The sequence below is a fragment of the Conger conger genome, chromosome 9 (genome assembly GCF_963514075.1).
Source record: "Conger conger chromosome 9, fConCon1.1, whole genome shotgun sequence".
NCBI classification, from domain to species: Eukaryota; Metazoa; Chordata; class Actinopteri; order Anguilliformes; family Congridae; genus Conger; species Conger conger.
Genome location: NC_083768.1, coordinates 31,320,610 through 31,347,449, shown reverse-complemented (window position 1 = coordinate 31,347,449; position 26,840 = coordinate 31,320,610). Strand labels below are relative to the sequence as shown.

Here is a 26,840-nt window from a genome sequence, read left to right as displayed (position 1 = left end):
TAGAGAATACTGAAGCACAGACAGAGAAAGTACTGACTAACCAGTAGAAACATAGCAGAGCTACTCAGGGATATATATACAGGTTCATCTCAAAAAATTAAAATATTGTGGAAAAGTTAATTTGAGATTCATTTCACAAAGTGAAATATTTCTAGCCTTTTTTTGTTTTAATCTTGATGATTACAGGTTACAGCTCATCAAAAAAGGATTTATAATACAGAAATATGGACATTCTGAAAAGTATGTTAATTTATGAACTCAATACTTGGTCGGGCAATCATGGGGAAAATTGCTGACTTGTCCAGAAGGCACTCATTGACACTGTACAGTGAGCTCCATAATGTCTGGCGCAGACATATTTTTTCTTGATTTGACTTGGTAATCAAATTCACATGTGGCTAAAGTGCACATTCTCAGATTTTATGAAGGAATATATTTATACATTTTGGTTTCACCATGTAGAAATTGCAACACTTTTATGCATATTATATCATAGCTGCCAACTCTCACGCTTTCGGCGTGAGACACACGCATTTGCCTGTTTACACACGCACATGCAAATGCGTGTGTCTCACGCCGAAAGCGTGAGAGTTGGCAGCTATGTATATACACCTCAATTCTTGTATAAACAGTTCCCCATATCATGAAATTAATATTAATGCAGCTCCATGTCTGATTGTGAGAATACATAAATATACCTTGACATGATTCAGATTAGGTTAGGCTGATTGGAGAGTCTAAATTGCCCATAGGTATGAGTGTGTGAGTGAATGGTGTGTGTGCCCTGCGATGGACTGGCGACCTGTCCAGGGTGTATTCCTGCCTTTCGCCAAATGTATGCTGGGATAGGCTCCAGCCCCCCTGCGACCCTGTTCAGGATAAGCAGGTTAGGATATAGAATGAATGAATGAATGAATGAATGAATGAATGAATGATTCAAATTAATTTCATACTCGTCATTAATGTCAAAGATCACAGTTCTAGGCTGCAAAATCAAGTACACAATGCATGTTACCTCAAAATTGTACTTCCCTCTAAGGCCACCTGGTTATGGGAATGAGTATGCACTTTGTTGTACTTTTCTCTGGATTAGAGCGTCTGCCAAATGCCAATAATGTAATGTAATTATACTGTTTCTATAGTTGCATTGTAAAATACATTTTGCTATGCATACATTCAGTCTACACATTATGTGTTTTTTGTGATTAATTATTTTGTGATTTTTGTGTCACTCTAGGTGGTGCTACAGTGCAACATGCAAAATTTGCATCCCACTTCACATACATGCACCTACATTTCTTCCACATAGTACAGTCAGTTCCAGAATTATTAGCAGGCTTGATGAAAATGAGCAAAAAAGGCTAAAATAAACAACACAGATAATGAGCTATATTTTATGTCCAACCATATGGGAAAACTATATATTTTTATCCTAATACAATTATTTTATTTTTATTGAGTAATACTATTTTTTATGAAAAATGTAGGTGTCAAAATGATTGGCACCCTTAAAGATGATTTTAAATAAAACCGAACAAAGTTAAATCTGCAGTAAAATTTGACTTAACTTAATCTCAGTCTTAAGGAACTGTATTGTGGCCTTCCCTCACTTCCTGTTTCCCTAGGGCAGGGGTCAGCAACGCAGGTCCTTGAGAGCCACAGGGTGTGCTGGCTTTCGTTGTTACTTGGCATTAATTGATCAATGAAAGCCGTTGATTACACAGTTAACTCACCTCACCTGGTTTCTTGGGTCTGAATCGGTTGCTTATTTTAAGGTGGAGACGAAAGCCAGCACACCCTCCAGCTCTCCAGGACCAGGGTTGCCGACCCCTGCCCTAGGGCATAAAAAGGAGGTAACACACATGTAAAATCCCTTTTTCATCCATCACCATGGGAAAAGTAAAAGAACTATTAAATCAAACGAGACAGATGGTTGTTGACCTGAGTCAGGTAATGGGTACAAAAAAATACATGAACAGTGAAACATACCACGACCCAATAATCAAAAAGTTTCAAACATAAGTTGCAAACTTGCCAGGAAGAGGATGCAAGTGTATGTGGCCCCCACGCACAGTGAGGAAGATGGTGAGGGAGGCAAAGAAGAACCCAAGGACCACAGTTCAAGAACTGCAGATTTTAGTTGCATCTTGGGGTCACAAAGTCTCAACCATCTCACCACCTCCATACCAACAGGCTCTTTGGTAGGGTTGTACCAAGAAAGCCCTTACTGAGAGCAACCAACAAATTCAAGCGTCTGGAGTTTGCAAAACGTCATTGGAACTATGACTGGAGCAGGATGTTCAGTCAAATTGAACTTTTTGGCCATGTACACCTTCGGCATTTTTGGCGTCAGTGCATGGGATGCATGCCAGGAAAAGCACCTCATACCAAATATGGTGGTGAATCATTGATGCTTTGGGGCTGTTTTGCTGCCAGTGGTCCAGGGGCTCTTGTGAAGAGCAATGGCATAATGACTTCCACCAAATACCAGGACATTTTAGCCTCTGGCAGGAAGTTGAGACTTGGCCGTAGGTGGACCTTCCAACAAGACAATGACCCCAAACATACTTCACAATCAAGACAGAAATGGTTCCATGAAAACAAAATCACTGTTTTGCAATGGCCATCTCAGTCTCCAGACTTCAACCCTATCGAAAACATGTGGTCTGAATTGAAGAGGGCAGTCCATAAGCGCAAACCTAAGGATATGAAAGATCTTGAAAGGTTCTGCATGGAGGAATTGTCCAAGATCCCTGCAAATATGTTCTCCAACCTTATTAAACATTATAGAAATAGGCTCCTTGCCAGGTAGGCTCACCAAGTACTAGAAACAGGGGTGCCAGTAATTGTGAAATGTTTTTTTTGGAAAGAAATGTATAATTTGAAAAATGTGTAATTTTGGTTGATTCCATTTAATCATTAATAAAGTAAAATATTTTCCACATGTTGGAAAATTACAATATATCTGAGTAATGGTATTATTTGTTTTCCACAGTCTTTTTTGCTCATTTTTATCAAGGGTGCCAATAATTCTGGACCTGACTGTATGTACCAGCTCCTGAACAAATTAATTAATGTACTTTTTTAAAGCAAACTTTTGTAGGCTACTTCTACAATGTTTCTGCAATGTTTCTACATGCCCCTGCACACATATATTTAATATAACCAAAGATGACCATAGAACAAACTAAATTAGCCAAAATGGCTGAGCATGCCCAATTGTCAACTTTCACCCCAAATTTAGGTTGACTGCAATGATAGAAACCAACACTGTGGATGGATAGGCATGCTGTCATATAGTGCAATATGGCCCATAGGGGGTGCTTTTAGCAAAACAGTAATAGGCCCCATAAGGACAAATTGTATTAAATGTGGCTGGTGCCCTCAGTAAGCTTCCCTTCAACAGTCCTGAGAAGCACTTCCCCTCAGGCCAAGATTCTTAAAGATAATTGAATATGAATACATATAAATTGTGCAATATATATATTTCACCACACTTTAAATCCAGCCTCTACTGGAATTTTGCAAATGTACAAATTGCAGAAGGACTCATGTAGATCATATGTATCAAAGACTGTGCCACTACCAACCTAGGTGGCAATTCAGCACCAGAATTTTAGAAATGTATTCATTCATTCATTCATTCATTATCCTAACCCAATTATCCTGTACAGGGTTGAAGGGGGGCTGGAGCCTATCCCAGCATACATTGGGCGAAAGGCAGGAAAACACCCTGGACAGGTCGCCAGTCCATCGCGGGGCACACACACCATTCACTCGCACACTCATACCTATAGGCAATTTAGACTCTCCAATCAGCCTAACTTGCATGTCTTTGGACTGTGGGAGGAAACCGGAGTACCCGGAGGAAACGCACGCAAACATGTAAACTCCGCACAGAGAGGCCAGCTGACGGGGATTTGAATCCAGGACCATCTTGCTGTGAGGCGGCAGTGCTAACCACTGCACCATCTGTGCCGCCAAATTTTAGAAATGTTAATCATAATTATCGCAGATATATTTCCCCAAATGACAGGTTTCACAATTATTGGTAACCCTGGTTTTATACTTTGTGCAAACACTCTAGGCAAATAAAAATATTCAGCATTATTGGCCATTGTTGCATTGTAAAAAATGATACTTAAACATATTTTGTCATGGAGCACAAAAATAGGTAGCTATAAATATATGTTTTTACATTGACTATTTTTATATTGAATATTGAATATTCAGTGGGTTCAGGCATTTGAAAAAACAAACGAACAAAACAAAAAAAAACTGGCCAAAAACTTCCTCTCATGAAGCCTCATTCTGATCACGTGAAATCTCTGATCACTACAGGAAAATGAGCATAACAGTATTATGTATTGGTCTAAGCCATGGGTGTCAAACTGGGTGTTAGCATGATTCAAAATTTGGCCCGCAGTGTAATTATATTTGGCCCGCGAGGCAATATCAAATTACTATTAGAGCTGGCCCGTCGGTATTATACAGCGGCGGCGCCACTGTAACAGCGCATTCACCGCTAATACTACAAATCCCATAATGCTCTGCTGTTGTTTTGGCGCGTCAATCAGGACAGGACCCAGACATGCCCTCTCCTCTGTGTCAGTAGCGATCCGTGCTTCGGCAGGAAAGTCCCCGCTCACCCCGCCTCCCCGTGCCTCTCTCCCAGACCACGCCGCGACCTCATACTACAACTGTCACCGTGTTACCCCTTCCCAAATATGTCGAAAAGAAAGGCAGAAAACAGAACTTTTCTGGACAGGTGGGAGGCAGAATATCTGTTTACATATGTAAAAGACAGACCTGTTTGTCTTGTTTTAGGGAGGGCAAAGTGGAGCTTTAGAATGTAGAACGCTGTGTGTGCACGTGAGCTCGCCAATACATTTCTCACAGAAAACGTAAACTTACAATAACTAAGTGCTAGTGTGTTCTAAGCCTTTACTGGTCCCTGTACGATGTTAGCATGATGTAGCTAGCATACGCGAATAGCACAAAGCCATACAATTTGCTTTTTAACGGCACTTGGTCATTCGAACGATATAGATAAAAGCATTCGATTAAGTTCGACGGCACCGGAATTTTCTGTCGTACCGTCCATAAATGGCAAAAGTCCCACCATATGATTTATTTAAATCTTTAAAAGTTATACATTTTCTGAATCGTCATTAATTCATCCTGTTTCTATCAGTGATTCGACGTGATCGGACAGTTCTGTAGCTATGTAAATGACGTCAGAAGGATACAGCACTGTTATTTGCTACCTAAACTTTGACGCACGCTCGAGAGCGTTAACATGATTGAAGTCTGACATGTCTATTGTCAAAATCCATTGAAACTATTAAAAAGTAACCAGGGACTTTGGACTTATAAGGCTGGACATACCGAGTACCCAGCAAAAATATTGACCTGGCTACAGTCATACTTTTGACAGTTCGAACAGCCATCAACTGCCATGTATGAGCGCGTGAAGTAAACCAGTAAAAGCTATTGTTGCGTCACCATTTTCGATCTCCATAAATGTAAACAATGAAAGGCAGTGAAATCTGCCTGTTTTTCGGTGCCGTCGGGGTCCAGCATTTAACATTGATGGAACCGCCGTGTGCGCACAGTTTGCTGAAAAACTCAGTGTATTCGGCGCTAAATTTAGCCGGCGATTTACCGACTTTAATGTTCAGAAATGTAGATTTGAACTGCTTAGTAATCCCCTCGCAGTTGATGTGGAAAACGCACCAACCAACCTCCAAATGGAGCTGATTGAACTCCAGTGTAATGACACGCTGAAGTCAAAGTATGATGCTGTTGGCGCCGCACAGTTTCCACAGTTCATCCCTGACACAATGCCTCAGCTCCGAACCCCAGCTGCTCAATTGCTCTCCATGTTCGGCAGCACTTATCTATGTGAGCAACTTTTCTCCTTGATGAAGATGACGAAAACATCTCACAGGAGACGTCTGACTGATGAACACCTTCGTTCGATACTGAGGGTTTCCTCAGCTCAGAGCCTGAGCCCAGACATTGATGAACTAGCATCCAAGAAAAGATGCCAGGTATCTGGCTTGGGCACATCAGATTAGATCAGTGTGTCGCAAACTGAGCAATAATTAACGTTTTCTTTATGCACTTTTTCTTGCTACTCCAAGGCCTGAATGGTTGATTCATTCATTGTTGTTATTTTATTTTCAAATTTATTAGCCTGTGGAGAAAGTGTATTTTGATATTTACCTCAGAAGGCTGCAAATAGAAAAGAGGCATACAATTTTTATTTAAATTTTATTTAATATGCCATTGATATGTATTTTTATTTATTTTTTTTTAATTCGAAGTTATATAAGCGTTGCTTGTTCCATATTCAATGTTAAAGCAAAACTTGTCTGGGTCCATATTAAAAGGTTCATTTGTTCAACGTTGGCCCGAGGCTTTGTTTAATTTTAAATTTTGGCCCACTGTGTATTTGAGTTTGACACCCCTGGTCTAAGCCATTGAAACATGTCCAGATGGACGCATCGTTTGGAACTGCGTTGCCATTTCTCAATTTAAAGATTGAAATCATTATTTGAAAATATACGGCTCGTTGTCGAGTCGAACCTTTCCCTCCCAAAAAAAATACAAGTTTCTTTGTAATTCCTTCGCTTACCCAGATAATTACCGTATGCGCAGCTCATTGCAGCTGTTTTTGGTGTGCAAAATGTTGGGAGTATCGGTCATCTACGTAACCGTCACTCCGTCAGTGAGTGGATCCAGACTCCACCTTTAAAATGCTGCGTACAAAGGCCAACTGGAATTGTCAGACACTGAGTGAGAGAAAACGGCGAGTGGAAAGAACGCTTGTTGCAGTGCACCAATATGTATTACAACGCAATCATTCACGTATGCACGTTGTACCTTGTGATCGGTGAGATTTTCACCTTTAACTTTATAATAATAATAATAATAATAATAATAATAATAATAATAATAATAATAATAATATGTGTGTGTAAAATGTTTGCCTATATGACACATGGATAGCTATTTAATGGACGTTTTTGAGACATGGATAAAATAAATGTAAATTGTATCGTTTTTCTTCTATTTCAGGTTGTACTTTGGCGCAGATTACTTACCCCAAGCCGTGGGTGTTGGCTAAGGGGAAAAGGAGCGCAATAGTTGAATGTGTGTTGGATGAAAATCCTAACGCAAACATCCACTGGTACCAATGTAAAAAGGAAGACCGTTGTGAGCGCATTTTGTACATAGCAGCTGGAACAAGCAATGTGAATTTTGACGGAGATTCGTTCCGAAGAAAATTTGCAGCAAGTTTGAAGGGAGGTAAAAGTAGTCTCACCATATCAAAAGTGACTGCGGAAGACTCTGCATTATATTACTGCGCTTACTACCAATACCACTGTGATGATCTTAAGCGGAGCGTAACACCAAAACCTCCCTTATACATATACCTGGAGTCGGCAGGCTTTTTGCTTTAATTAACCCCTTAAGTATCACCCCATTTAACACAAGCTTAGAAATGACATACCCAAAATAAAAATTTTCAAGAGTTAGAATTACTCAGTCAACGTTACAACAGTTCCAACACAGTGGAAGTGGGAGATTTGATGACAATATCACCCAAAATTTTGTTTTTTCTAAGCTAAATTTTCTAGAATGGACAATTGGAGACTCAAAAAGGTCACATGGAAACTAAATTATATTATGGGTCTTATGTGTAAAATGCTGTATTTTGCTAACTAAAGAATAATAAAGAATACAATTCAGAATGTAATGTCACGTTTCAGGTCTGTCTTGCCATGTTTTATGTTTATTCATTTTGTCTTAGTCACGTATTGTCTTATCATGTATTATGTTAGTCTAGGTTCGTCATGTTGTTTAGTTTATTTCTTGTTACGATTTATTTTTTCGTCATGTCTAGTTATGTTTTACGATTATATTACCTTGTTATGCTGAGTGGTTATCGTCTTAGTTTCGTTTTGTGTTATGTTTTGATTCATGTTTATTGTTACGGAGACTGGTTACTGTTTAAACATACACTTTTACATGTCTTTCCGCAAACCTTGCGTTCCGCCTTTTCTCTCTCTCTTTCTGTCATTCACACCCTAATTGTTTCCATTTGTCTATTTACTAAAACTACTAACGCTAGATCAGGATTGGGTAGAACTAACAAACTAATTATGTGTTCATGTTACCTTACGTTTCTCGTGCATGTCATTTACTAATTTACTAATGCTAGGGCAGGATAGGTTTATTACTAACGATTACTAATTACCTTGTTAAACTCGTCATCGATTGCACCTGTTTTTCATTTCCTTTCTGCTCTCTAAACTAATTGTCTACACCTGTCTACATCCGCATTTATAGCCCAGTCGCGCAACTGTTCTTCGCGAAATTGTCTGCCTCTTGTTATCAAAGCAACGCTTGAGCAGTTACATTATTGCATATACATTATTTACATATAATATACTATTGTATACTAATATATTCATTAAGGTCCATTGATTGATGTTTTTGACAAATTTCGAACCCCAATCAAAAAGTCAAACATTACATAACATGATTTATATTGTGCAAAAGCAGGTTTCCTCATATATAAGCATACTGAATAATAATACAATATTTTGAGAATGTATTTAGATGTATCACTGATAAAACAAATAATGTGGTGACAATGATGAAAATGCCCTCTATTGTGGAGCCAAAGGTGTTTTCACTGAATTCCTTGGAGTTCCTCCAAAAGTAGTCTGCTATTTAGATTCACTGTAGGCCTTGCAGATGTATTGCAAAACTTCAACTGTTTTTGTTATGCCGGGGGGAACAGAGGAACCAAAAGCAGACAGGGGTGCAGAAAAATGGCAGGTTTAATTCCAAAAGGGACAGACAGAGCGGAGTCAAAAAACAGGCCAGGGTCAAAAACCAGGGGGTTAGTCCAACAAAGCAGAGGTACAGATATCCTCAAAGCAAAGAAGAGTCCAGGGAAGCAGACGGGTCAGAACCGGAAATCCAGATCAGCAAGGGCAAGGGCAAGGGCAAGGGCAAGGGCAAGGGCAAGGGCAAGGGCAAGGGCAAGGGCAAGGAAACAAGGAGGCTAGAACTGGGGGAAGGAATCAAGGGCTCAGACAAGAAAACAGGACAAGATGAACTAGCAGCATGCAACTGAAATGGACAGGTATAAATACACAGGGGAATGAGACAAACTAGGCTGGGCATGGGAGTGAGGGCGGTCTAACAAATAAACATCAAGTGAGACACATGAAAGGGTAATAGGACAATAACGAGGGGGAAACGAAAACGCGGACTGGATTCACAAAGACACGTAATACAAACGGCTCCGGACTAGAGAGTAGACAATTGCAAATAATCAGGAGATGCAGAGATGGAGAGAGACAGATGCGAATACTTCGCTGAAACTAAGCAAGTAATCAGTGATAGAATAGGGAGGCGGAGTTACAGAACAGAATTGAAACTGGAGATGCGTTAGTAAGTTAGTTAAGTGATTTAAATTACAAATACCCAAAACTAGTAAATGTTAGTTTGTTAATTTGACAAACATATTAGTGTGTTAGTATAATTAGTACGGTACAAATTCTATGTTAGTTGGGATTAGTATATTTGTGCTTTGTACAAACATGAAATGGAGAGAAAGCAGGAAGTAAGGAATGCAAGATTGGAAGGAAGATTGAACTACCGTAAACACCCGAATAATGGGGCATGCAGACAAGGGAGTGACTGGACTAGTAAACATTCAGAATCAGACATCACAGGGGAAGACACGTGCAAAGACTAATGAATGTAAACAGAACACCAGACATGAATATGAAAAATAATAAATTACAAGACTAAAGATAATAAACAATGATAAACTAACACACAGAACACAGGAACATAATAGTTTTGCCCATGAAATCTCAAGTACACTTTTTGCCAAAGTGTAACAATCTTAGGGCATATTGAAAAAATTTTTTTTTAACAAACAACAAAGCAAAAGTGACCAAACTTAACTAGCCAAACACTGCTTACCTAGCCAAACTAAAAATACCAATAAACAAAAAAACAATACATCTATGTCCCAGGCACATCTATAATGATGCATAGCTTTGTTGATTTATTAATTTAATCCTTAATTATTTAAGGATAACACAATCTGCATGTGTCCAGCATATGCTTTGCCAGACTGTTGCCACAATCATTTATTTAGCCTACACCTTAACTCTCAGGCTTTTCCAACATGAACTCTCAACCACAGAATAGTTGCTGCAAACTCTAGCGAAAAGTCTTTATCTCTCCTTGTATGTGTGTGTGTGTGTGTGTGTGTGTGTGTGTGTGTGTGTGTGTGTGTGTATATATATACATATATCTGTGATTAAGTCAAAGTAGCATGCAGTGTGCCAACAGCTCTGTGATTGGTTAACTGATCACAGGACTTTCACGTTGTGCCCAGACAAACTGTCTTAACACAGCACACCCTCTACCCCTGAGTGAACACAGTGCACAAAGCTATCAACTGGAGAAAAGATGTTCCTGGGCTCTGGGGTCATTCTTTTCTCACTTTTTGTAGGTAAGTGACAATGTGTTTTATGGACATGTGGCTGAATAAGTGTTAAACTGAAGACTTTATTGTAGTTTCACTGTACTGTAAATAATTATCTTTCACATTTTTTTCTTGACTTCAGTGGCTGAAGCACAGACAACATTGCTACAGGAGATGATATCTATATCTGCATCTACGAAGAACACTGTTGAATTTCCCTGTAAAGTCTCAGGCCTGAGTTCAGGGAATTATATCCACTGGTACCATAAAAAAGAAGGGGGAACTTTGGAACGAGTGCTCTGCATTACCAGTAGTGGCAGTATATTAGATACTATTGATAAAAAAAACATACAAAATTCTAAGTATGATCTAAAGATTTTGTCTGTAGAAGAGAAACATGCTGGTATCTACTATTGTGCCTATTGGGACAGCCACAGTGATATAGATGCCACAAACCGCCGTACACAAACGTCAACATCACCTGCATCAAAGCAAAAAACAGAATCAAGAAATCATACCCTGCCTGATCTTAGCATTTAAATATACATTTAGATAAACAAAACAACTGCCCATGTAATTTTCTGGATATCATATACACATACACAATCACATTGATTCTATAAAGCCCCTCCATGATATCTCTGGTCGTAATTTAGTTACAGGTTAGTTTATAAAATATGACCTTTTAGATTTCCAAATTAGAGTTGACCCCTTGAAATATATATTTTTAAATGAAGCATACAGTATGATTTCTGAATACACTCACTGAGCACTTTATTAGGAACCTACTTATTAATGTAGCTATGAATTAATGATCAAATCAACCAATTGTGTGAGAGCAGTACAATGCATACAATCTTGTAGATACGGTTCAGGAGCTTCAGTTAAAATTCACATCAACCACCAGCATAGGGGAAAAATGTGACTTTGACCATGGAATGATTGTTGGTGCCAGACAGGGTGATTTCAGTATCTCAGAAACTGCTGGGCTCCTGGGATTTTCACACAAAACAAACAAATGGTTCGAAAAACAAAAAACATCTAGTGAGCAGCAGTTCTGTGTGTCCTAATTGAAAGTAAGTTATGCCTTTTTATACGTCATTTTAGAATTTTAGAGGGAAATAGTATTTTGCAGAGCTATGGATTTGTTACATATCATTAAATTCTTCTTTTCATCAGTGACTGAGACGCAGGTGACACTCCTGCAGGATGAACTGTCATATCCAGCAAAACAAAAGTGACTGGTCATCCGGGGGCCAGTCATGTGAGTTTTGGAAATGAAGAAGGCTGGTGGTATCAGATAAATTATTAAAAACTATTGCAACAAGGACAGTATCTTTGCAATGATTCGAGTCCTTACGGTCTTTAGAGTTGTTTATGCTTTCAACACGGTGGGAACTCATAGTCACAGGTAAGCGTGGAACACATAAGCATCCTTCTTTCATTACTGCAAGTTAATAGTTTCTATATCTTATGTTCTTGCATTGTTGTATTATGTCTGTTTTGGCAATGCTATGAGCAGCAGTGGGACCTTGGTGCACAGATTTTTGGAACTGGTACAAAGCTTACAGTAACAGATATGTTTTATTTTCACATTAGCTACTATGGTCAATTATCAATAGTTGAATCAACTATTTAATATCTAGTCAGTACAATTTCTGAGCCACTATTTAACTTTTTTTTAAAGACCGTTAGGCTATAACTATGTTAAATTGCATTGTCCTTACAAAATTAAATTCATTATACAGTGTAGAAGAATTCCAGAATGGACAAATTGATAATAAAAAAAAACATATAACATATCTTGAACACTGTTTGAACTGTGCTGGGTAACCATGGAAGAATTCATACATTTTTTTGGTTCTGTAACAAAATTTGTCAAGAGTAACATATTGCATATGACAAGCAACATTTAACTATAATTCATTGCATGCTGACATACTGTAGCTATATTCATGATTGGGTGTGAACTGAGGAAAGAGTATGAATTAATCTGTTATTCACTGTTTTGATCATTAGTATTCAACAGGTATTTTAGGGTGGAAGAGAATGTGGATAGAAATATTTCAGAGAAATATTGTGAAAGTATTTGGGTCAGTTATTGTATTTGTTTTTCTGATAGTGTGATGATGGACATTTGTACAAAGTGTTTGGATCTGGTACTAAACTCAACTCAGGTAAATTGTGAAAATTCTGAGTAAATCTCGCATTAGGCCAAATATGTATGTCAGTATTATATACTTATTAATATTGCTTATTGTCGGGTCAAATCATAGTGCTTATTCATGACACTTTGGTACAACCTCAACATGTATATTAGCCTAGGCTCTATTATATATATATACAGTATATATAATTCTACAGCGTTTTATTTGTACTTCACTCTCAAAAAGTAATGGGATATATGGGAAAATATGAGCAAGTGTCTCAAGACTAGAACAGCAGCTCCATCTCCTGAGAACTGAATCTGTCACAGACTTGGGTAATGCTTTATTTTACATACACTGTGTAACTACTTTGATTTCAGAGGTAAGTACTTTGAAATGGGCTGTAAAATATATTTACATAGTACAAAGTAGTAACCTAATAATTACATAAGAAACTGTGTACTTATCCAGTAAATACTAGGTACTTAATGGGCTGTAAAATAAAGCATTACCAAAAGTTGTTCTTGTTGCATACATATACTGTCAGGTCCAGAATTATTGGCACCCTTGATAAAAATGAGCAAGAAAGGCTGTATAAAATAAACAACACAGATAATGAGCTATATTTTACGTCCAAAAATATGGGAAAACTATATATTTTTATCATAATACAATTATTCTCATTTTTCTTTCAGTAATACTATTTTTTATGAGAAAAGTAGGTGTCAAAATTATTGTCACCCTTAAACATTATTTTGAATAAAAGCAAAGTTAAATTAGTAAAGCAGTATAATTCTACTTATTTAAGTTAATCTCAGTCTTAAGGAACTGTATTGTGGCCTTCAATCAGGTTCTGTTTCCCAAGGGTATAAAAATGAGGTAATACACATGTAAAATCCCTTTGTCATCCATCACCATGGGGAAAGTAAAAGAACTATTAAATCAAACGAGACAGATGGTTGTTGACCTACACAAGTCAGGTAATGGGTACAAAAAAAATACATGAACAGTGAAACATACCACTAACCATTGTTAAGGCAATAATCAAAAAGTTTCAAACATAAGTTGCAAACTTGCCAGGAAGAGGACACAAGTGTATGTGGCCCCCAAGCACAGTGAGGAGGATGATGAGGGAGGCAAAGAAGAACCCAAGGACCACAGTTCAAGAACTGCAGACTTCAGTTGCATCTTGGGGTCACAAAGTCTCAACAATAAGACATCACCTCCATACCAACAGGCTCTTTAGTAGGGTTGCATGAAGAAAGCCCTTACTGAGAGCAACCAAATTCAAGCGTCTGGAGTTTGCAAAACGTCATTGGAACTATGACAGGAAAAGGATGTTATGGTCAGATGAGACCAAAATTGAAAAAAGGGATCCATGCCAGGAAAAGCACCTCATACCTACCGTCAAATATGGTGGTGAATCATTGATGCTTTGGGGCTGTTTTGCTGCCAGTGGTCCAGGGGCTCTTGTGAAGATCAATGGCATAATGAATTCCACCAAATACCAGGACATTTTAGTCATAAACCTGGTTGTCTCTGCCAGGAAGCTGAGACTTGGCCATAGGTGGACCTTCCAACAAGATAATGACCCCAAACATACTTCACAATCAACACAGAAATGGTTCCATGAAAACAAAATCACTGTTTTGCAATGGCCATCTCAGTCTCCGGACTTAAACCCTATCGAAAACATGTGGTCTGAATTGAAGAGGGCAGTCCATAAGCGCAAACCTAAGGATATGAAGGATCTTGAAAGGTTCTGCGTGGAGGAATTGTCCAAGATCCCTGCAAATATGTTCTCCAACCTTATTAAACATTATAGAATTAGGCTCCTTGCCAGGGTAGGCTCACCAAGTACTAAAAACAGGGGTGCCAGTAATTGTGAAACCGTTTTTTTTGGAAAGAAATGTATAATTTGAAAAATGTGTAATTTTGGTCGATTCCATTGAATCATTAATAAAGTAAAATATTTTCCACATGTTGGAAAATTACAATATATCTGAGTAATGGTATTATTTGTTTTCCACAGTCTTTTTTGTTCATTTTCATCAAGGGTGTGAATAATTCCGGACCTGACTAAGTACCACCTCCTGAACAAATTTGCTCATGGAACACTAATGAATATACTTTTTTTTTAAAGCAAACTTTTGTAGGCTACTTCTACAATGTTTCTGCGATGTTTCTACAGCATGCCCCTGCACACATATATTTAATATAACCAAAGATGACCACAGAACAAACTAAATAAGCCAAAATGGCTGAGCATGCCCAATTGTCAACTTTCACCCCAAATTTAGGTTGACTGCAATGATAGAAACCAACACTGTGGATGAGCATGGATAGGCATGCTGTCATATAGTGCAATATGGCCCATAGGGGGTGCTTTTAGCAAAATAGTAATAAGCCCCATAAGGACAAATTGTATTAAATGTGGCTGGTGCTCTCAGTAAGCTTCCCTTCGACAATCTTGAGAAGCACTTCCCCTCAGGCCAAGATTCTTAAAGATGATTGAATATGAATACATATAAATTGTGCAATATATATTTCACCACACTTTAAATCCAGCCTCTATTGGAATTTTGCAAATGTACAAATTGCAGTAGATCATGTGTATCAAAGATTGTGCCACTACCAACCTAGGTGGCAATTCAGCACCAGAATTTTAGAAATGTATTCATTCATTCATTCATTATCCTAACCCGATTATCCTGTACAGGGTTGAAGGGGGGCTGGAGCCTATCCCAGCATACATTGGGCGAAAGGCAGGAAAACACCCTGGACAGGTCACCAGTCCATCGCAGGGCACACACACCATTCACTTGCACACTCATACCTATGGGCAATTTAGACTCTCCAATCAGCCTAACTTCCATGTCTTTGGACTGTGGGAGGAAACCGGAGAACCCGGACGAAACCAACGCAAACATGCAAACTCCACACAGAGAGGCCCTGGCCGACGGGGATTTGAATCCAGGACCTCCTTGCTGTGAGGTGGCAATGCAAACCCCTGCACCATCTGTGCCGCCAAATTTTAGAAATGTTTATCATAATTATCGCAGATATATTTCCCCAAATGACAGGTTTCACAATTATTGGTAACCCTGGTTTTATACTTTGTGCAAACACTCCAGGCAAATAAAAATTTTCAGCATTATTGGCCATTGTTGCATTGTAAAAAATGCTACTAAAACATATTTTGTCATGGAGCACAAAAATAGGTAGCTATAGATACATGTTTTTACATTGACTATTTTTATATTGAATATTGAATATTCAGTGGGTTCAGGCATTTGAAAAAACAAACAAACAAAACAAAAAAACAAGCCAAAATCTTCCTCTCATGAAGCCTCATTCTGATCACATGAAATCTCTGATCACTACAGGAAAATGAGCATAACAGTATTAATTATTGGTCTAAGCCATTGAAACATGTCCAGATGGACGCATCGTTTGAAATTTTATTTTTTGAAAAAATACTAATTGCTTTGTAATTTGTAATTCTTTGTATTTCCACATTATCTTGTCCTTGCTGCACTCAACTCCCACCAGGAATTCATGGACAATTTCCCATGAAGCAACAGAATAAAATGTCTACGTCTGGATATAGAAGAAACTAAATGAACCCCCACAAGACTATCATATACTACAAGCTCTGAAGATTCCATCATTTTGAATGACCACTCCAACATGGGAGAGAGGGTTCTTTACGACTTTCACTCTATTCTGTGTTGTATGAAATACATATGAGCTTTCTATACACATTGTATAGTGAGAATTATGTAAGATAATTATGTAATTATGTAATCATATTATTACAAATTCCTTCAGCAGAGTTTATGCATGTTAAATATGTATTTTAACTTGGCCACATTGGTCTGTGATTATCACTGTTTGTCAATTCATCTACGTAACCGTCACTCCGTCAGTGAGTGGATCCGGACTCCACCTTTAAAATGCTGCGTACAAAAGCCAACTAGAATTGTCGGACACTGAGTGAGAGAAAACGGCGAGTGGAAAGAACGCTTGTTGCAGTGCACCAATATGTATTACGACGCAATCATTCACGTATGCACGTTGTACCTTGTGATCGGTGAGATTTTCACCTTTAACTTTATAATAATAATAATAATAATAATAATAATAATAATAATAATAATAATAATAAAAAAGAATAATAATAATACTAATATGTGCGTGTAAAATGTTTGTTAATATAACACATGGATAGCTATTTCATGGACGTTTTTGAGACATGGATGAAATAAATGTAAATTGTATCGTTTTTCTTCTATTTCAGGTTGTACTTTGGCGCAGATTACTTACCCCAAGCCGTGGGTGTTGGTTAAGCGGAAAAGGACCGCAATAGTTGAATGTGTGTTGGATAAAAATCTTAACACATACATCCACTGGTACCAATGCAAAACGGACACTTGTACGCGCATTTTGCACATATCAGCTGGAACAAGCACTGGGACCGATTCGTTCCGAAGATTTTCAGCAAGTTTGAAGGGAGTTAAAAGTAGTCTCACCATATCACAAGTGACTGCGGAAGACTCTGCATTATATTACTGCGCTTACTACTCAGCCCACTGTGATGATCTTAAGCGGAGCGTAACACCAAAACTTCCCTTACAGATATACCTGGAGTCGGCAGGCATTTCCTTAAAAAGCTTGGAAATGACATACCCAAAATAACATTTAATTCAGAATTACTCAGTCAAAGTTACAGCAGTTCCAACACAGTGGAAGTGGGAGATTTGATGACAATATCACCCAAAATTTTGTTTTTTCAAAGCTAAATTTTCTAGAATGGATATTTGGAGACTCAAAAGGGACACATGGAAACTAAATTATATTATAGGTCTTATTATGTGTAAAATGCTGTATTTTGCTTACTAAAGAATAATAAAGAATACAATTCAGAAAAACTGTTTGCACTTCCCCCCGGCCTGTAATCCTCCCCCAACCTCTCCCTATTTATTATTGAGCAAAAGCAGGTATATAAGCATACTGAATAATAATACAATATTTTGAGAATGTATTTAGATGTATCACTGATTTTAAAAAAAATTTGGTGACAACAATGAAAATGCCCTCTATTGTGGAGCCAAAGGTGTTTTCACTGACTTCCTCAGAAATATTCACCTGAGAATATTCAAGAGGCTAGTGTTGAGGAAATATTTTTTGTCGCTTTACCTCCTCGTCCCATTTATGTGGGTGAAGTTGTATTGGCAGCAATGATGTTGAAGAAATATTCAGAGTCAAAAGTTGCTCATTACAAATCTTTAGTTTAAAATAAAACAGATTAATCTGGGGAATCTGTGTGCTCCGTGCAAGAAGCTTCCAGAGACCAGAGTATTCCAAAGTAACAGTAGGAAGTATCCTAGTCTTTATACATTATAGCTAACCAATCATTTGACATATAATATCACATTGTCTCCCTTAACCCGCCTTAATATTTTCTGTCACTCTATGAAAGCTGAGCTGTCTTAACCTTTTGCCTCTATAATGACGCAGGCAAATTGACTGGTGATCACAAACTCAAAACATTTCTCTCCAAAGACCCACATTGCTTGACCTGCATCACTTAGTCAAAACAGGTCGTATCCAATGGCATGGTTTGCAAAACACCTGATTAAGTGTTCTCTGCACTTTCATTAAACAAGCTCAATGTGTTTGAACAGACACACCGTTCTAATTACTGACTTATTCACTTATTCTCAATTCTAACCATTTCACAGTTTTAATAAAAGCATTTAAATCAAACTTCATCATTATTCTAAACATTCCTGGTTTTCAATAAGAGCATTTTGATCAAACTTCAACATTCCCCCCTTTGAGACCACTCGGTCTCATATTCTTGAGAGTTAACTTTAACGTTATCACTCTTTTATTAATTATTTTATCATCCCCAAATTCATTAGCTATCGATAACATCAATCATTTTAACCATCAATAACATCAATCATTTAATCTAACAACTAAATTCATAATTTCATCCATCAATTACAGTAACAATCTTACATATCAATCATAATTTTTAAATAAGCATGACATCAGTTCTTTTCCCGTGATTTTACTAGAGGTTACTAGCATATCACTCAGCCGTCGCAATCAGGCCTATTTATTTATTGTTACCTCTATGTCAGTGCATCTAATCTATCAAAGGCCTTCAAATGTCAGGAGGTTGTTTCCCATCCTGTGTTTTAGTCATCATCGTCCGTAAGTCTTCATCTTTGTCTCTATGTGCTGCATCTTACATGTTTGTGTGGTTTTGTGTTTTATGACAATACTTACTCATAATCATAATTGAAGCAGTGCCTTTCATCATCGTCACATTCACTTGGATTTTCAGGATCAGAGTTATCGATAATTACAGCATTATTATATTATTATTTTATTTGAGGCTACAGATTATTTAGTGATATATAGAATTATTAATAATGTCTGTCATCACAAGAATCAAGATTAATTTTCCTAGGACTGTCCGGGTTTCTTTGAGCCTGGCGGATATGTGTCTGCTGTAACATTATGAGATTGTTTTGAAACATCCTGTGGAACATGTTCTTCAAACAGCAAACAAGGCATTATGCAAAATAAAATTGTGAGTATCACTAAGACTGGTGCTATTAAATTCCCTAACCAGGGGCCTACGCTACCAAACCAGGGAGGGATTCCAGTCTATGTCCAGTGTATTGATCTCAGATCCCTTTGCTGTCTCAAATTTCTTTGAGCTTATCTAGGGTCCCATTATCAGCACTATTCTGGGGGATGTAGGTGCAACCGGAGTCTCCTGTGATCACACACTCCTCCTGCCACTGCGTTATGCATATCTAATACTGTAAAACCCCACACTCCTCCTGCCACTGCGTTATGAATATCTAATACTGTAAAACCCCATGCTAACCCTGCCACTGCGTTATGCATATCTAATACTGTAAAACCCCACACTAACCCTGCCACTGTGTTATGAATATCTAATACTGTAAAACCCCACACTAACCCTGCCACTCCATCCATCCATCCATTATCTTAACCCGCTTATCCTGAACAGGGTCGCAGGGGGGCTGGAGCCTATCCCAGCATACATTGGGCGAAAGGCAGGAATACACCCTGGACAGGTTGCCAGTCCATCGCAGGGCACACACACCATTCACTCACACACTCATACCTATGGGCAATTTAGTCTCTCCAATCAGCCTAACCTGCATGTCTTTAGACTGTGGGAGGAAACCGGAGTACCCGGAGGAAACCCATACGAACACGGGGAGAACATGCAAACTCCACACAGAGAGGCCCGGCCAACAGGGATTCGAACCCAGGACCTCCATGCTGTGAGGCAGCAGTGCTACCCACTGCACCATCCGTGCCGCCCCCCTAATACTGTAAAACCCCACGCTAACCCTGCCACTGCGTTATGCATATCTAATACTGTAAAACCCCACACTCCTCCTGCCACTGCGTTATGAATATCTAATACTGTAAAACCCCACACTAACCCTGCCACTGCGTTATGCATATCTAATACTGTAAAACCCCATGCTAACCCTGCCACTGCGTTATGCATATCTAATACTGTAAAACCCCACACTAACCCTGCCACTGCATTATGAATATCTAATACTGTAAAACCCCACACTCACCCTGCCACTCCATCCATCCATCCATTATCTTAACCCGCTTATCCTGAACAGGGTCGCAGGGGGGCTGGAGCCTATCCCAGCATACATTGGGCGAAAGGCAGGAATACACCCTGGACAGGTCGCCAGTCCATCGCAGGGCACACACACCATTCACTCACACACTCATACCTATGGGCAATTTAGACTCTCCAATCAGCCTAACCTGCATGTCTTTAGACTGTGGGAGGAAACCGGAGTACCCGGAGGAAACCCATACGAACACGGGGAGAACATGCAAACTCCACACAGAGAGGCCCGGCCGACAGGGATTCGAACCCAGGACCTCCTTGCTGTGAGGCAGCAGTGCTACCCACTGCACCATCCGTGCCGCCCCCCTAATACTGTAAAACCCCACGCTAACCCTGCCACTGCGTTATGCATATCTAATACTGTAAAACCCCACACTAATCCTGCCACTGCGTTATGAATATCTAATACTGTAAAACCCCACACTAACCCTGCCACTGCGTTATGCATATCTAATTCTGTAAAACCCCACGCTAACCCTGCCACTGCATTACGCATATCTAATACTGTAAAACCCCACGCTAACCCTGCCACTGCGTTATGCATATCTAATACTGTAAAACCCCACACTCCTCCTGCCACTGCGTTATGCAAGTCTAATACTGTAAAACCCTACACTAACCCTGCCACTGCGTTATGTATATCTAATACTGTAAAACCCCACGCTAACCCTGCCACGGCGTTATGCATATCTAATACTGAAAAAACCCCACACTAACCCTGCCACTGCATTATGCATATCTCATACTGTAAAACCCCATGCTAACCCGAAGACGGAATTCAGCACGGGCAAAGGTATCGGCATGCTTGTCCTTCTGGTGTTGCTGAAAGAATGTTAATTGGGTTAAATATTAGTGACCGCTATGCACAGAGACTAGATCAGTCAATAAATAAACTACATTACAAAGACAATAGTACCACCCTCCCTTCCGTTCTCTACTGGTCTGGGCTGACCTGGAATCTCCGCAATAGGGCCAATGAATTTACCTTCATTATCTGATTCCATTTTAAACGGGAATTTAGAATTTGGTTTTAATCGTGTGTGACGCTCGGAGTGCTTCCACTTGTCTCTCCCTTATATGCCACCATTACTCAATATTTGCTCCCAGGATTAGCCCTATTGCTGAAAAAGGTATAAAATGAATTAGAGCCATGGAGATCACGCAAGTTAAAAGTAAGAATTTCTTAACAGGCAGGTAGGTCATTATCTTAGAATTCAACAGTTAATTAATACAAAAATTGAGAAGAGAATTATAAAGTCAATAATCTTACCCAGCCTACTCGAATACACACGAACCCAGAAAATGCACGTGTGGGAAGTCGAATGTGATCTTCCCTGATTGGTTTGTCTTCCTTATTTTGTTTCCCTAGATCCTCTGGCTTTTGCTTGAACTATGAAAACTGACTGTACTGGTGTGACAGGGGCACATATTCCCCCCCATTCCAAGCATTTTCCCCACACTGCCATTACATGTCTATTACGATTGCAGTCCCTTTAGTTAAATTAGTGTTGGTCATTTCCTGCATTTGGGTGGCATTTGGGCAGGCTAAATTACAATGAGTAGTTGTTCCCATATCGAAACTACCTTTGAAGCAGACCCATGGTTCTGGGTCATATTTGGGCAATAGTTTTTACAGGGGATTGGTGGCTTGGTAGTACAGAGTGGCCATTCTAAAAGGCATTGTAAGGACCAATGGTTCCATTTCCCTGGTGTCAGCATACCTGGTTGTGTGTTGTCTCTCGCTGGAGCCTCCAAATGTAAGGGTCATTTCCTTAATTGATTCTTAATTGACAATGTGTGTTAACAAGACAATGACATGATTATTTTTAATCCTTTTAATCCTTACTATTAGCCCACTTTCTGAATTAAGTGCTTACTATGAGTCATTCTCTCTTGCTCTCAGCAGACAGACAACCTTTGACCTTAATGTCTCTGCTTCTCGTAGGAGGGGGTAGCTAGCACATTCCGGTCTTACAGCAAGGTCAACAAGGGGTAATCATGGGGCCATGGTGGTGCAACAGGCTAAGATGCAGCAGACTTGCGGTTGCAGTTGACTGCAGTTGCACACCGGGGTTCGATTCCCGGTCGTGCCAAAGGCCAAGTTTGGCTGGCTCATGTGGAGCAGCATAATTGGCTTGCTGCTCCAGAGGGAGGGACTTGGCAGGGTTAGTAGATTGCTGCACAATAGGCACCTCGGGCGCCTCGGAATCACGGTCACTGTCACGGGCATGAGACGAGACGACTTGAAGAAGGCGTGTTGTTCTCCTTCGGGCCACCGAGGGACAGGTTGTGGGCGGTGTATCTAATACAAGCTCTAATTGAATCAGACGGGGTATAATTGGCTAAAAAGGGAAAAAAATCAGGAATAAAAAAAAACTAAAAACAAGGGGTAATCAGAAGACAAAATTCTGATAAAAGTTAGTAGCCAGCTTCATGTTACATTACATTACATTAATGCCATTTGGAAGACGCTCCTATCCAGAGCGACGTACAGTTGATTAGACGAAGCAGGGGACAATCCTCCCCTGGAGCAATGTAGGGTTAAGGGCCTTGCTCAAGGGTCTATGTCTGATTCAAATCAGAAAGCAGGTAAGCTCTCATTTTGTGTTATTTCTTAGCAAATAAATACGAAAGTTAAACTCAAGTATAGCTATCGTTGTTTTACTGTGGATCTGTTTCATCAGACGATGCTCACCTGTGAAATGTTAAAGAGGGCATTTTCCCTAACAAAGGCAAAGAATATTAGTGTAAGTAATCCAAGATGTCCTATCCCAAAAGCCCATTTTAAAACCCTTTTACAGGGTCTAGGGGGTGGAGTTCTGATCGTGGTCAGTGGGGTCTGGGGTTTTTCGGCAATGGGCTAGGTGTATCCATGGTGTGATTTCTGCGCTGCTGTGGGTGTGGAAAATATCACCTGATAGGGTCCCACTTGTCTGGGGTGTTTCCACTTTCCAATTTCTTCACATAGACCCAGTCGCCGGGGATTTCTTTCAGCTGTTCCCCTTCCTCTGCTTTTGGTGATGGTGCTTTGGCCTTTTTGTTCTGGGAATAAACGACACTGACAACTCAATTTAAGTTTTTCAAATACCCCCCAAGTTCTGATTCTAACACCTCCAAACTTACTTCTCCCATCATGGGCCTGGTTGCTGGAACATTCATTACCCTCCCCGTAATCATTTCATGGAGTGTCAGGTGTGTTAAGAACACTGGCCATGATAATGACATGGCCATGAGAGCTAGGAGTAGGCATTTGATCCATGATATTCCTCTCTCTTTGCATGCTTTGATTATTATTATTATATATAAAAAATTTTTTGAGAATGCCGTTGCATCTCTCAACTATGGCGGCAGACTGTGGATGGTATCTATGTACTCCATCACTAGATGGTGAATGGGCCTTGGACAGGGGCCATGCTTCCTGGTTGGGTGGATAATCCCTTTGTGCACATCGTTTTCTTTGCAAATTTAACAGTGTGAAATCAATTGATAACTTCTTCGGTTAAATTTGGAGAAAAACAAAAATGTTTTAATGTTCCGGATAATCTCTCCCCTTGCAGAGCGGCACACACCGTGAGCCAATCTGCATAGGAGTTGCAACAGGGAGTTTGGGGCAACAACTTTGCCCGTGTAGCTGTGGCGCCATGTCAGTGACAGGATCTTTAGAGCAACCTCTGAATTTCCAGAGTTCTTGCTCAGTTGTGGAGGCAGACTACTGTACCTCCAGAAGTTCTGGCAAAGTAAATTCCTGTATTTCAATTACAAGGGCCTGATTAGCAGGCCAAGATGGTAGGTCAGCAGCTCTTTTAGCTGCAGCATCAGCGTGCGCGTTGCCCTGGGAAGCAGGGTCTTGTTTTTTTTTTTCTTGTTTTGTTTTTTTGATCATGGCTAGCTTTGATGGTAGTTTTATTGCCTTGAGTAAGGCAGATCTCTTTCTTTTTTTTTCTTTTTTTTCATGTACCAGTTGCTGTTAAAAACCCACGACACGCCCAAGTGGCCCCCCAAGAATGTACCACCCCACAAGCATAGGCAGAGTCACTATAGATGGACTTCCCTTCTGCCAACTGGCTCTAGCCAGTGCTACTATCTCTGCCTGCTGGGCAGTTCCTGAAGCTAGCGCTGATTCCATTACAGTGTGATAAGTGAAAGGTGAGTGTTGAGTGACAATGGCAAATCCTGATTTCCTATTTTGATGTCGGGGTAAATAAATGATGAACAAAGTCATGTCTGGGGTACTGAGGAGGTTTGTAAATGGATCAGGTCTAGCGCTTGAGTCCTCTTCAACTGTGGCTTTGCAGTTGTCTGGTTCTCCATCGAGGGGAGTGGTCATGAGAATGGCTGGTTTGACAACCAGCGAGTGATGGTGATGTATGGTTGGGCCAACAAAACCTTGTAGCCAGAAACTCTTTGGTGGGTCAGGGCAAATTTTTCTCTGGACAGCATGGAGTCCACAGTGTGTGACACATGCAAGGAGTGCTCTGCTGTCTTGCTTGCATGCTTCTTTGGATGGGCTGCAGAGTAGGAGATCATCTACATACTGAATGAGTGTACTCCCATTGGACTGAGCGAAATCAGAGAGATCTTGTTGGACAATTCAGTTGAACACACTTGGTGATTGCACGTATCCTTGTGGCAGCCTGGAATACGTGTATTGCTGCCCTCTGTAGGTGAAGGCAAAAAGGGCTTGGGATTGTTCATGTACGGTGATGGAGAAAAATGATGAGCACAAGTCTATGACAGTGTAATGGGTTGTTGAAGGTTGGATTTTGGTGAGTAATGTTGATGGGTCTGGTACAATAGGATAAAAGTCTCTTTTCCAGTTCCGGCATTTAGGGGGCGCTCTTGCTTCTGGCAAGGCTCCTGATGGGCCATGGATCCTCCTCCAAACAGCTGGCTGTTGAGTAGGTCATCACTCTGTAATGAACAGGCGCTTTGCAAGGAGGGGTGTTGAATTCTGGAAGGGCTGCTGGTGTCCCACTGGTGGGGAGGACTGGAGGTGCTCAGCTGGCCTTCACACTGAGTCATCCTTCCACCTGCAGGTCTCTATCCATCTGTATTGGAAGTGTCAGATTGATTTACTTGACTCACCATCAAGCAGCTTGGTTCTGCATCACTGGGAAGCTCCTCCTTCCAGGGCACCCCTCTCTGCTTCTTCCTGGTAGCTTCAGTCCTTCTGCCAAGCCTGTCCTGATGCTTCTGCAACAGATTAAAATGTTGTCAGTACATATTACATTATTGGCATTTGGCAGACGCTCTTATCCAGAGCGACGTACAGCAAAGTGCATACCTATAACCAGAGATAAGTTCGCTGAAAGACCCTAGAGGGAAGTACAATTTCAACTGCTACCTGTACAACAAAGATAAGGACAAGGGCCATTTTTTTTTTTTTTTTTTTTTTTTTGAACAAACAAAAAAGCAAAAGTGACCAAAGTTAACTATCCAAACACTGCTTACCTTGCCAACTAAAAATACCGATACACAAAGCAAGTCACAGAGACAGCAATTAAGGTTCACAGGGAGGTAGGGAGGGATGGGGAGAGGTGCTGCTTGAAGAGGTGTGTCTTCAGCTTGCGCTTGAAGGTGGGGAGAGATTCTATAGTTCTGACCTCAACGGGGAGTTCGTTCCACCACCGTGGAGCCAGAACAGACAGTAGTCGTGAGCGTGATGTGGAGGTTCTGAGAGGGGGAGGTGCCAAGCGGCCTGTGGAGGCTGAATGAAGAGGTCTGGCAGGGGTGTAGGGTCTGATGATTTTTTGCAGATAAGCTGGGGAAGACCCTTTAACTGCTTGGAAGGCTAGCACCAATGTTTTGAATTTGATGCGAGCCATGACAGGCAGCCAGTGGAGGGAAGTAAGCAGGGGGGTGACGTGTGAGTATTTGGGAAGGTTGAAGACCAGACGAGCTGCTGCATTCTGGATGAGTTGGAGGGGTCTGATGGCGGACGCTGGGAGGCCAGCCAAGAGGGAATTGCAGTAATCCAGGCGGGACAGAACCATCGCTTGGACCAGGAGCTGGGTCGAGTAGGGGGTGAGAAAGGGGCGGATTCTCCGTATGTTGTATAGGAAGAACCTGCAAGACCGGGTCACCGCCGCAATGTTCTCGGAAAGGGACAGTCTGCTGTCCATCACCACGCCGAGGTTCCTTGCACTGGGTGACGGCGTGAGTGTGGTATCCCCGAGGGAAATGGAGAGATCCAGATGGGGAGAGGTATTAGCAGGGATGAATATCATTTCAGTTTTACCTGGGTTGAGCTTTAGATGGTGGTTGTCCATCCAGCTCTGGATGTCCCTCAGGAAAGCAGAGATACGGGCTGAAACCTGCGTATCAGACGGCGGGAACGAGACGAAGAGTTGGGTATCGTCCGCGTAGCAGTGGTAGGATAGCCCATGTGCAGTGATCACAGGGCCAAGGGAGCGAGTGTAAAGAGAAAAAAGAAGCGGGCCAAGGACTGAGCCCT

The 26,840-nt window shown here is 40.4% G+C and overlaps 1 protein-coding gene across 1 annotated transcript in view; it reads left to right on the top strand.

Moving 5' to 3' along the window:
• Positions 1-10,383: 10,383 nt before the first annotated feature.
• The window catches only part of LOC133136142 (immunoglobulin lambda-1 light chain-like), a 99,102-nt gene continuing 82,645 nt past the window's right edge, over positions 10,384-26,840 (top strand). The window contains exons 1-2 of the mRNA XM_061253397.1: positions 10,384-10,552; positions 10,668-10,955. Of these exons, the coding sequence (XP_061109381.1) occupies positions 10,510-10,552; positions 10,668-10,955 (331 nt within the window). The 5' untranslated portion in view covers positions 10,384-10,509. The remainder of the gene's footprint in view (positions 10,553-10,667; positions 10,956-26,840) is intronic.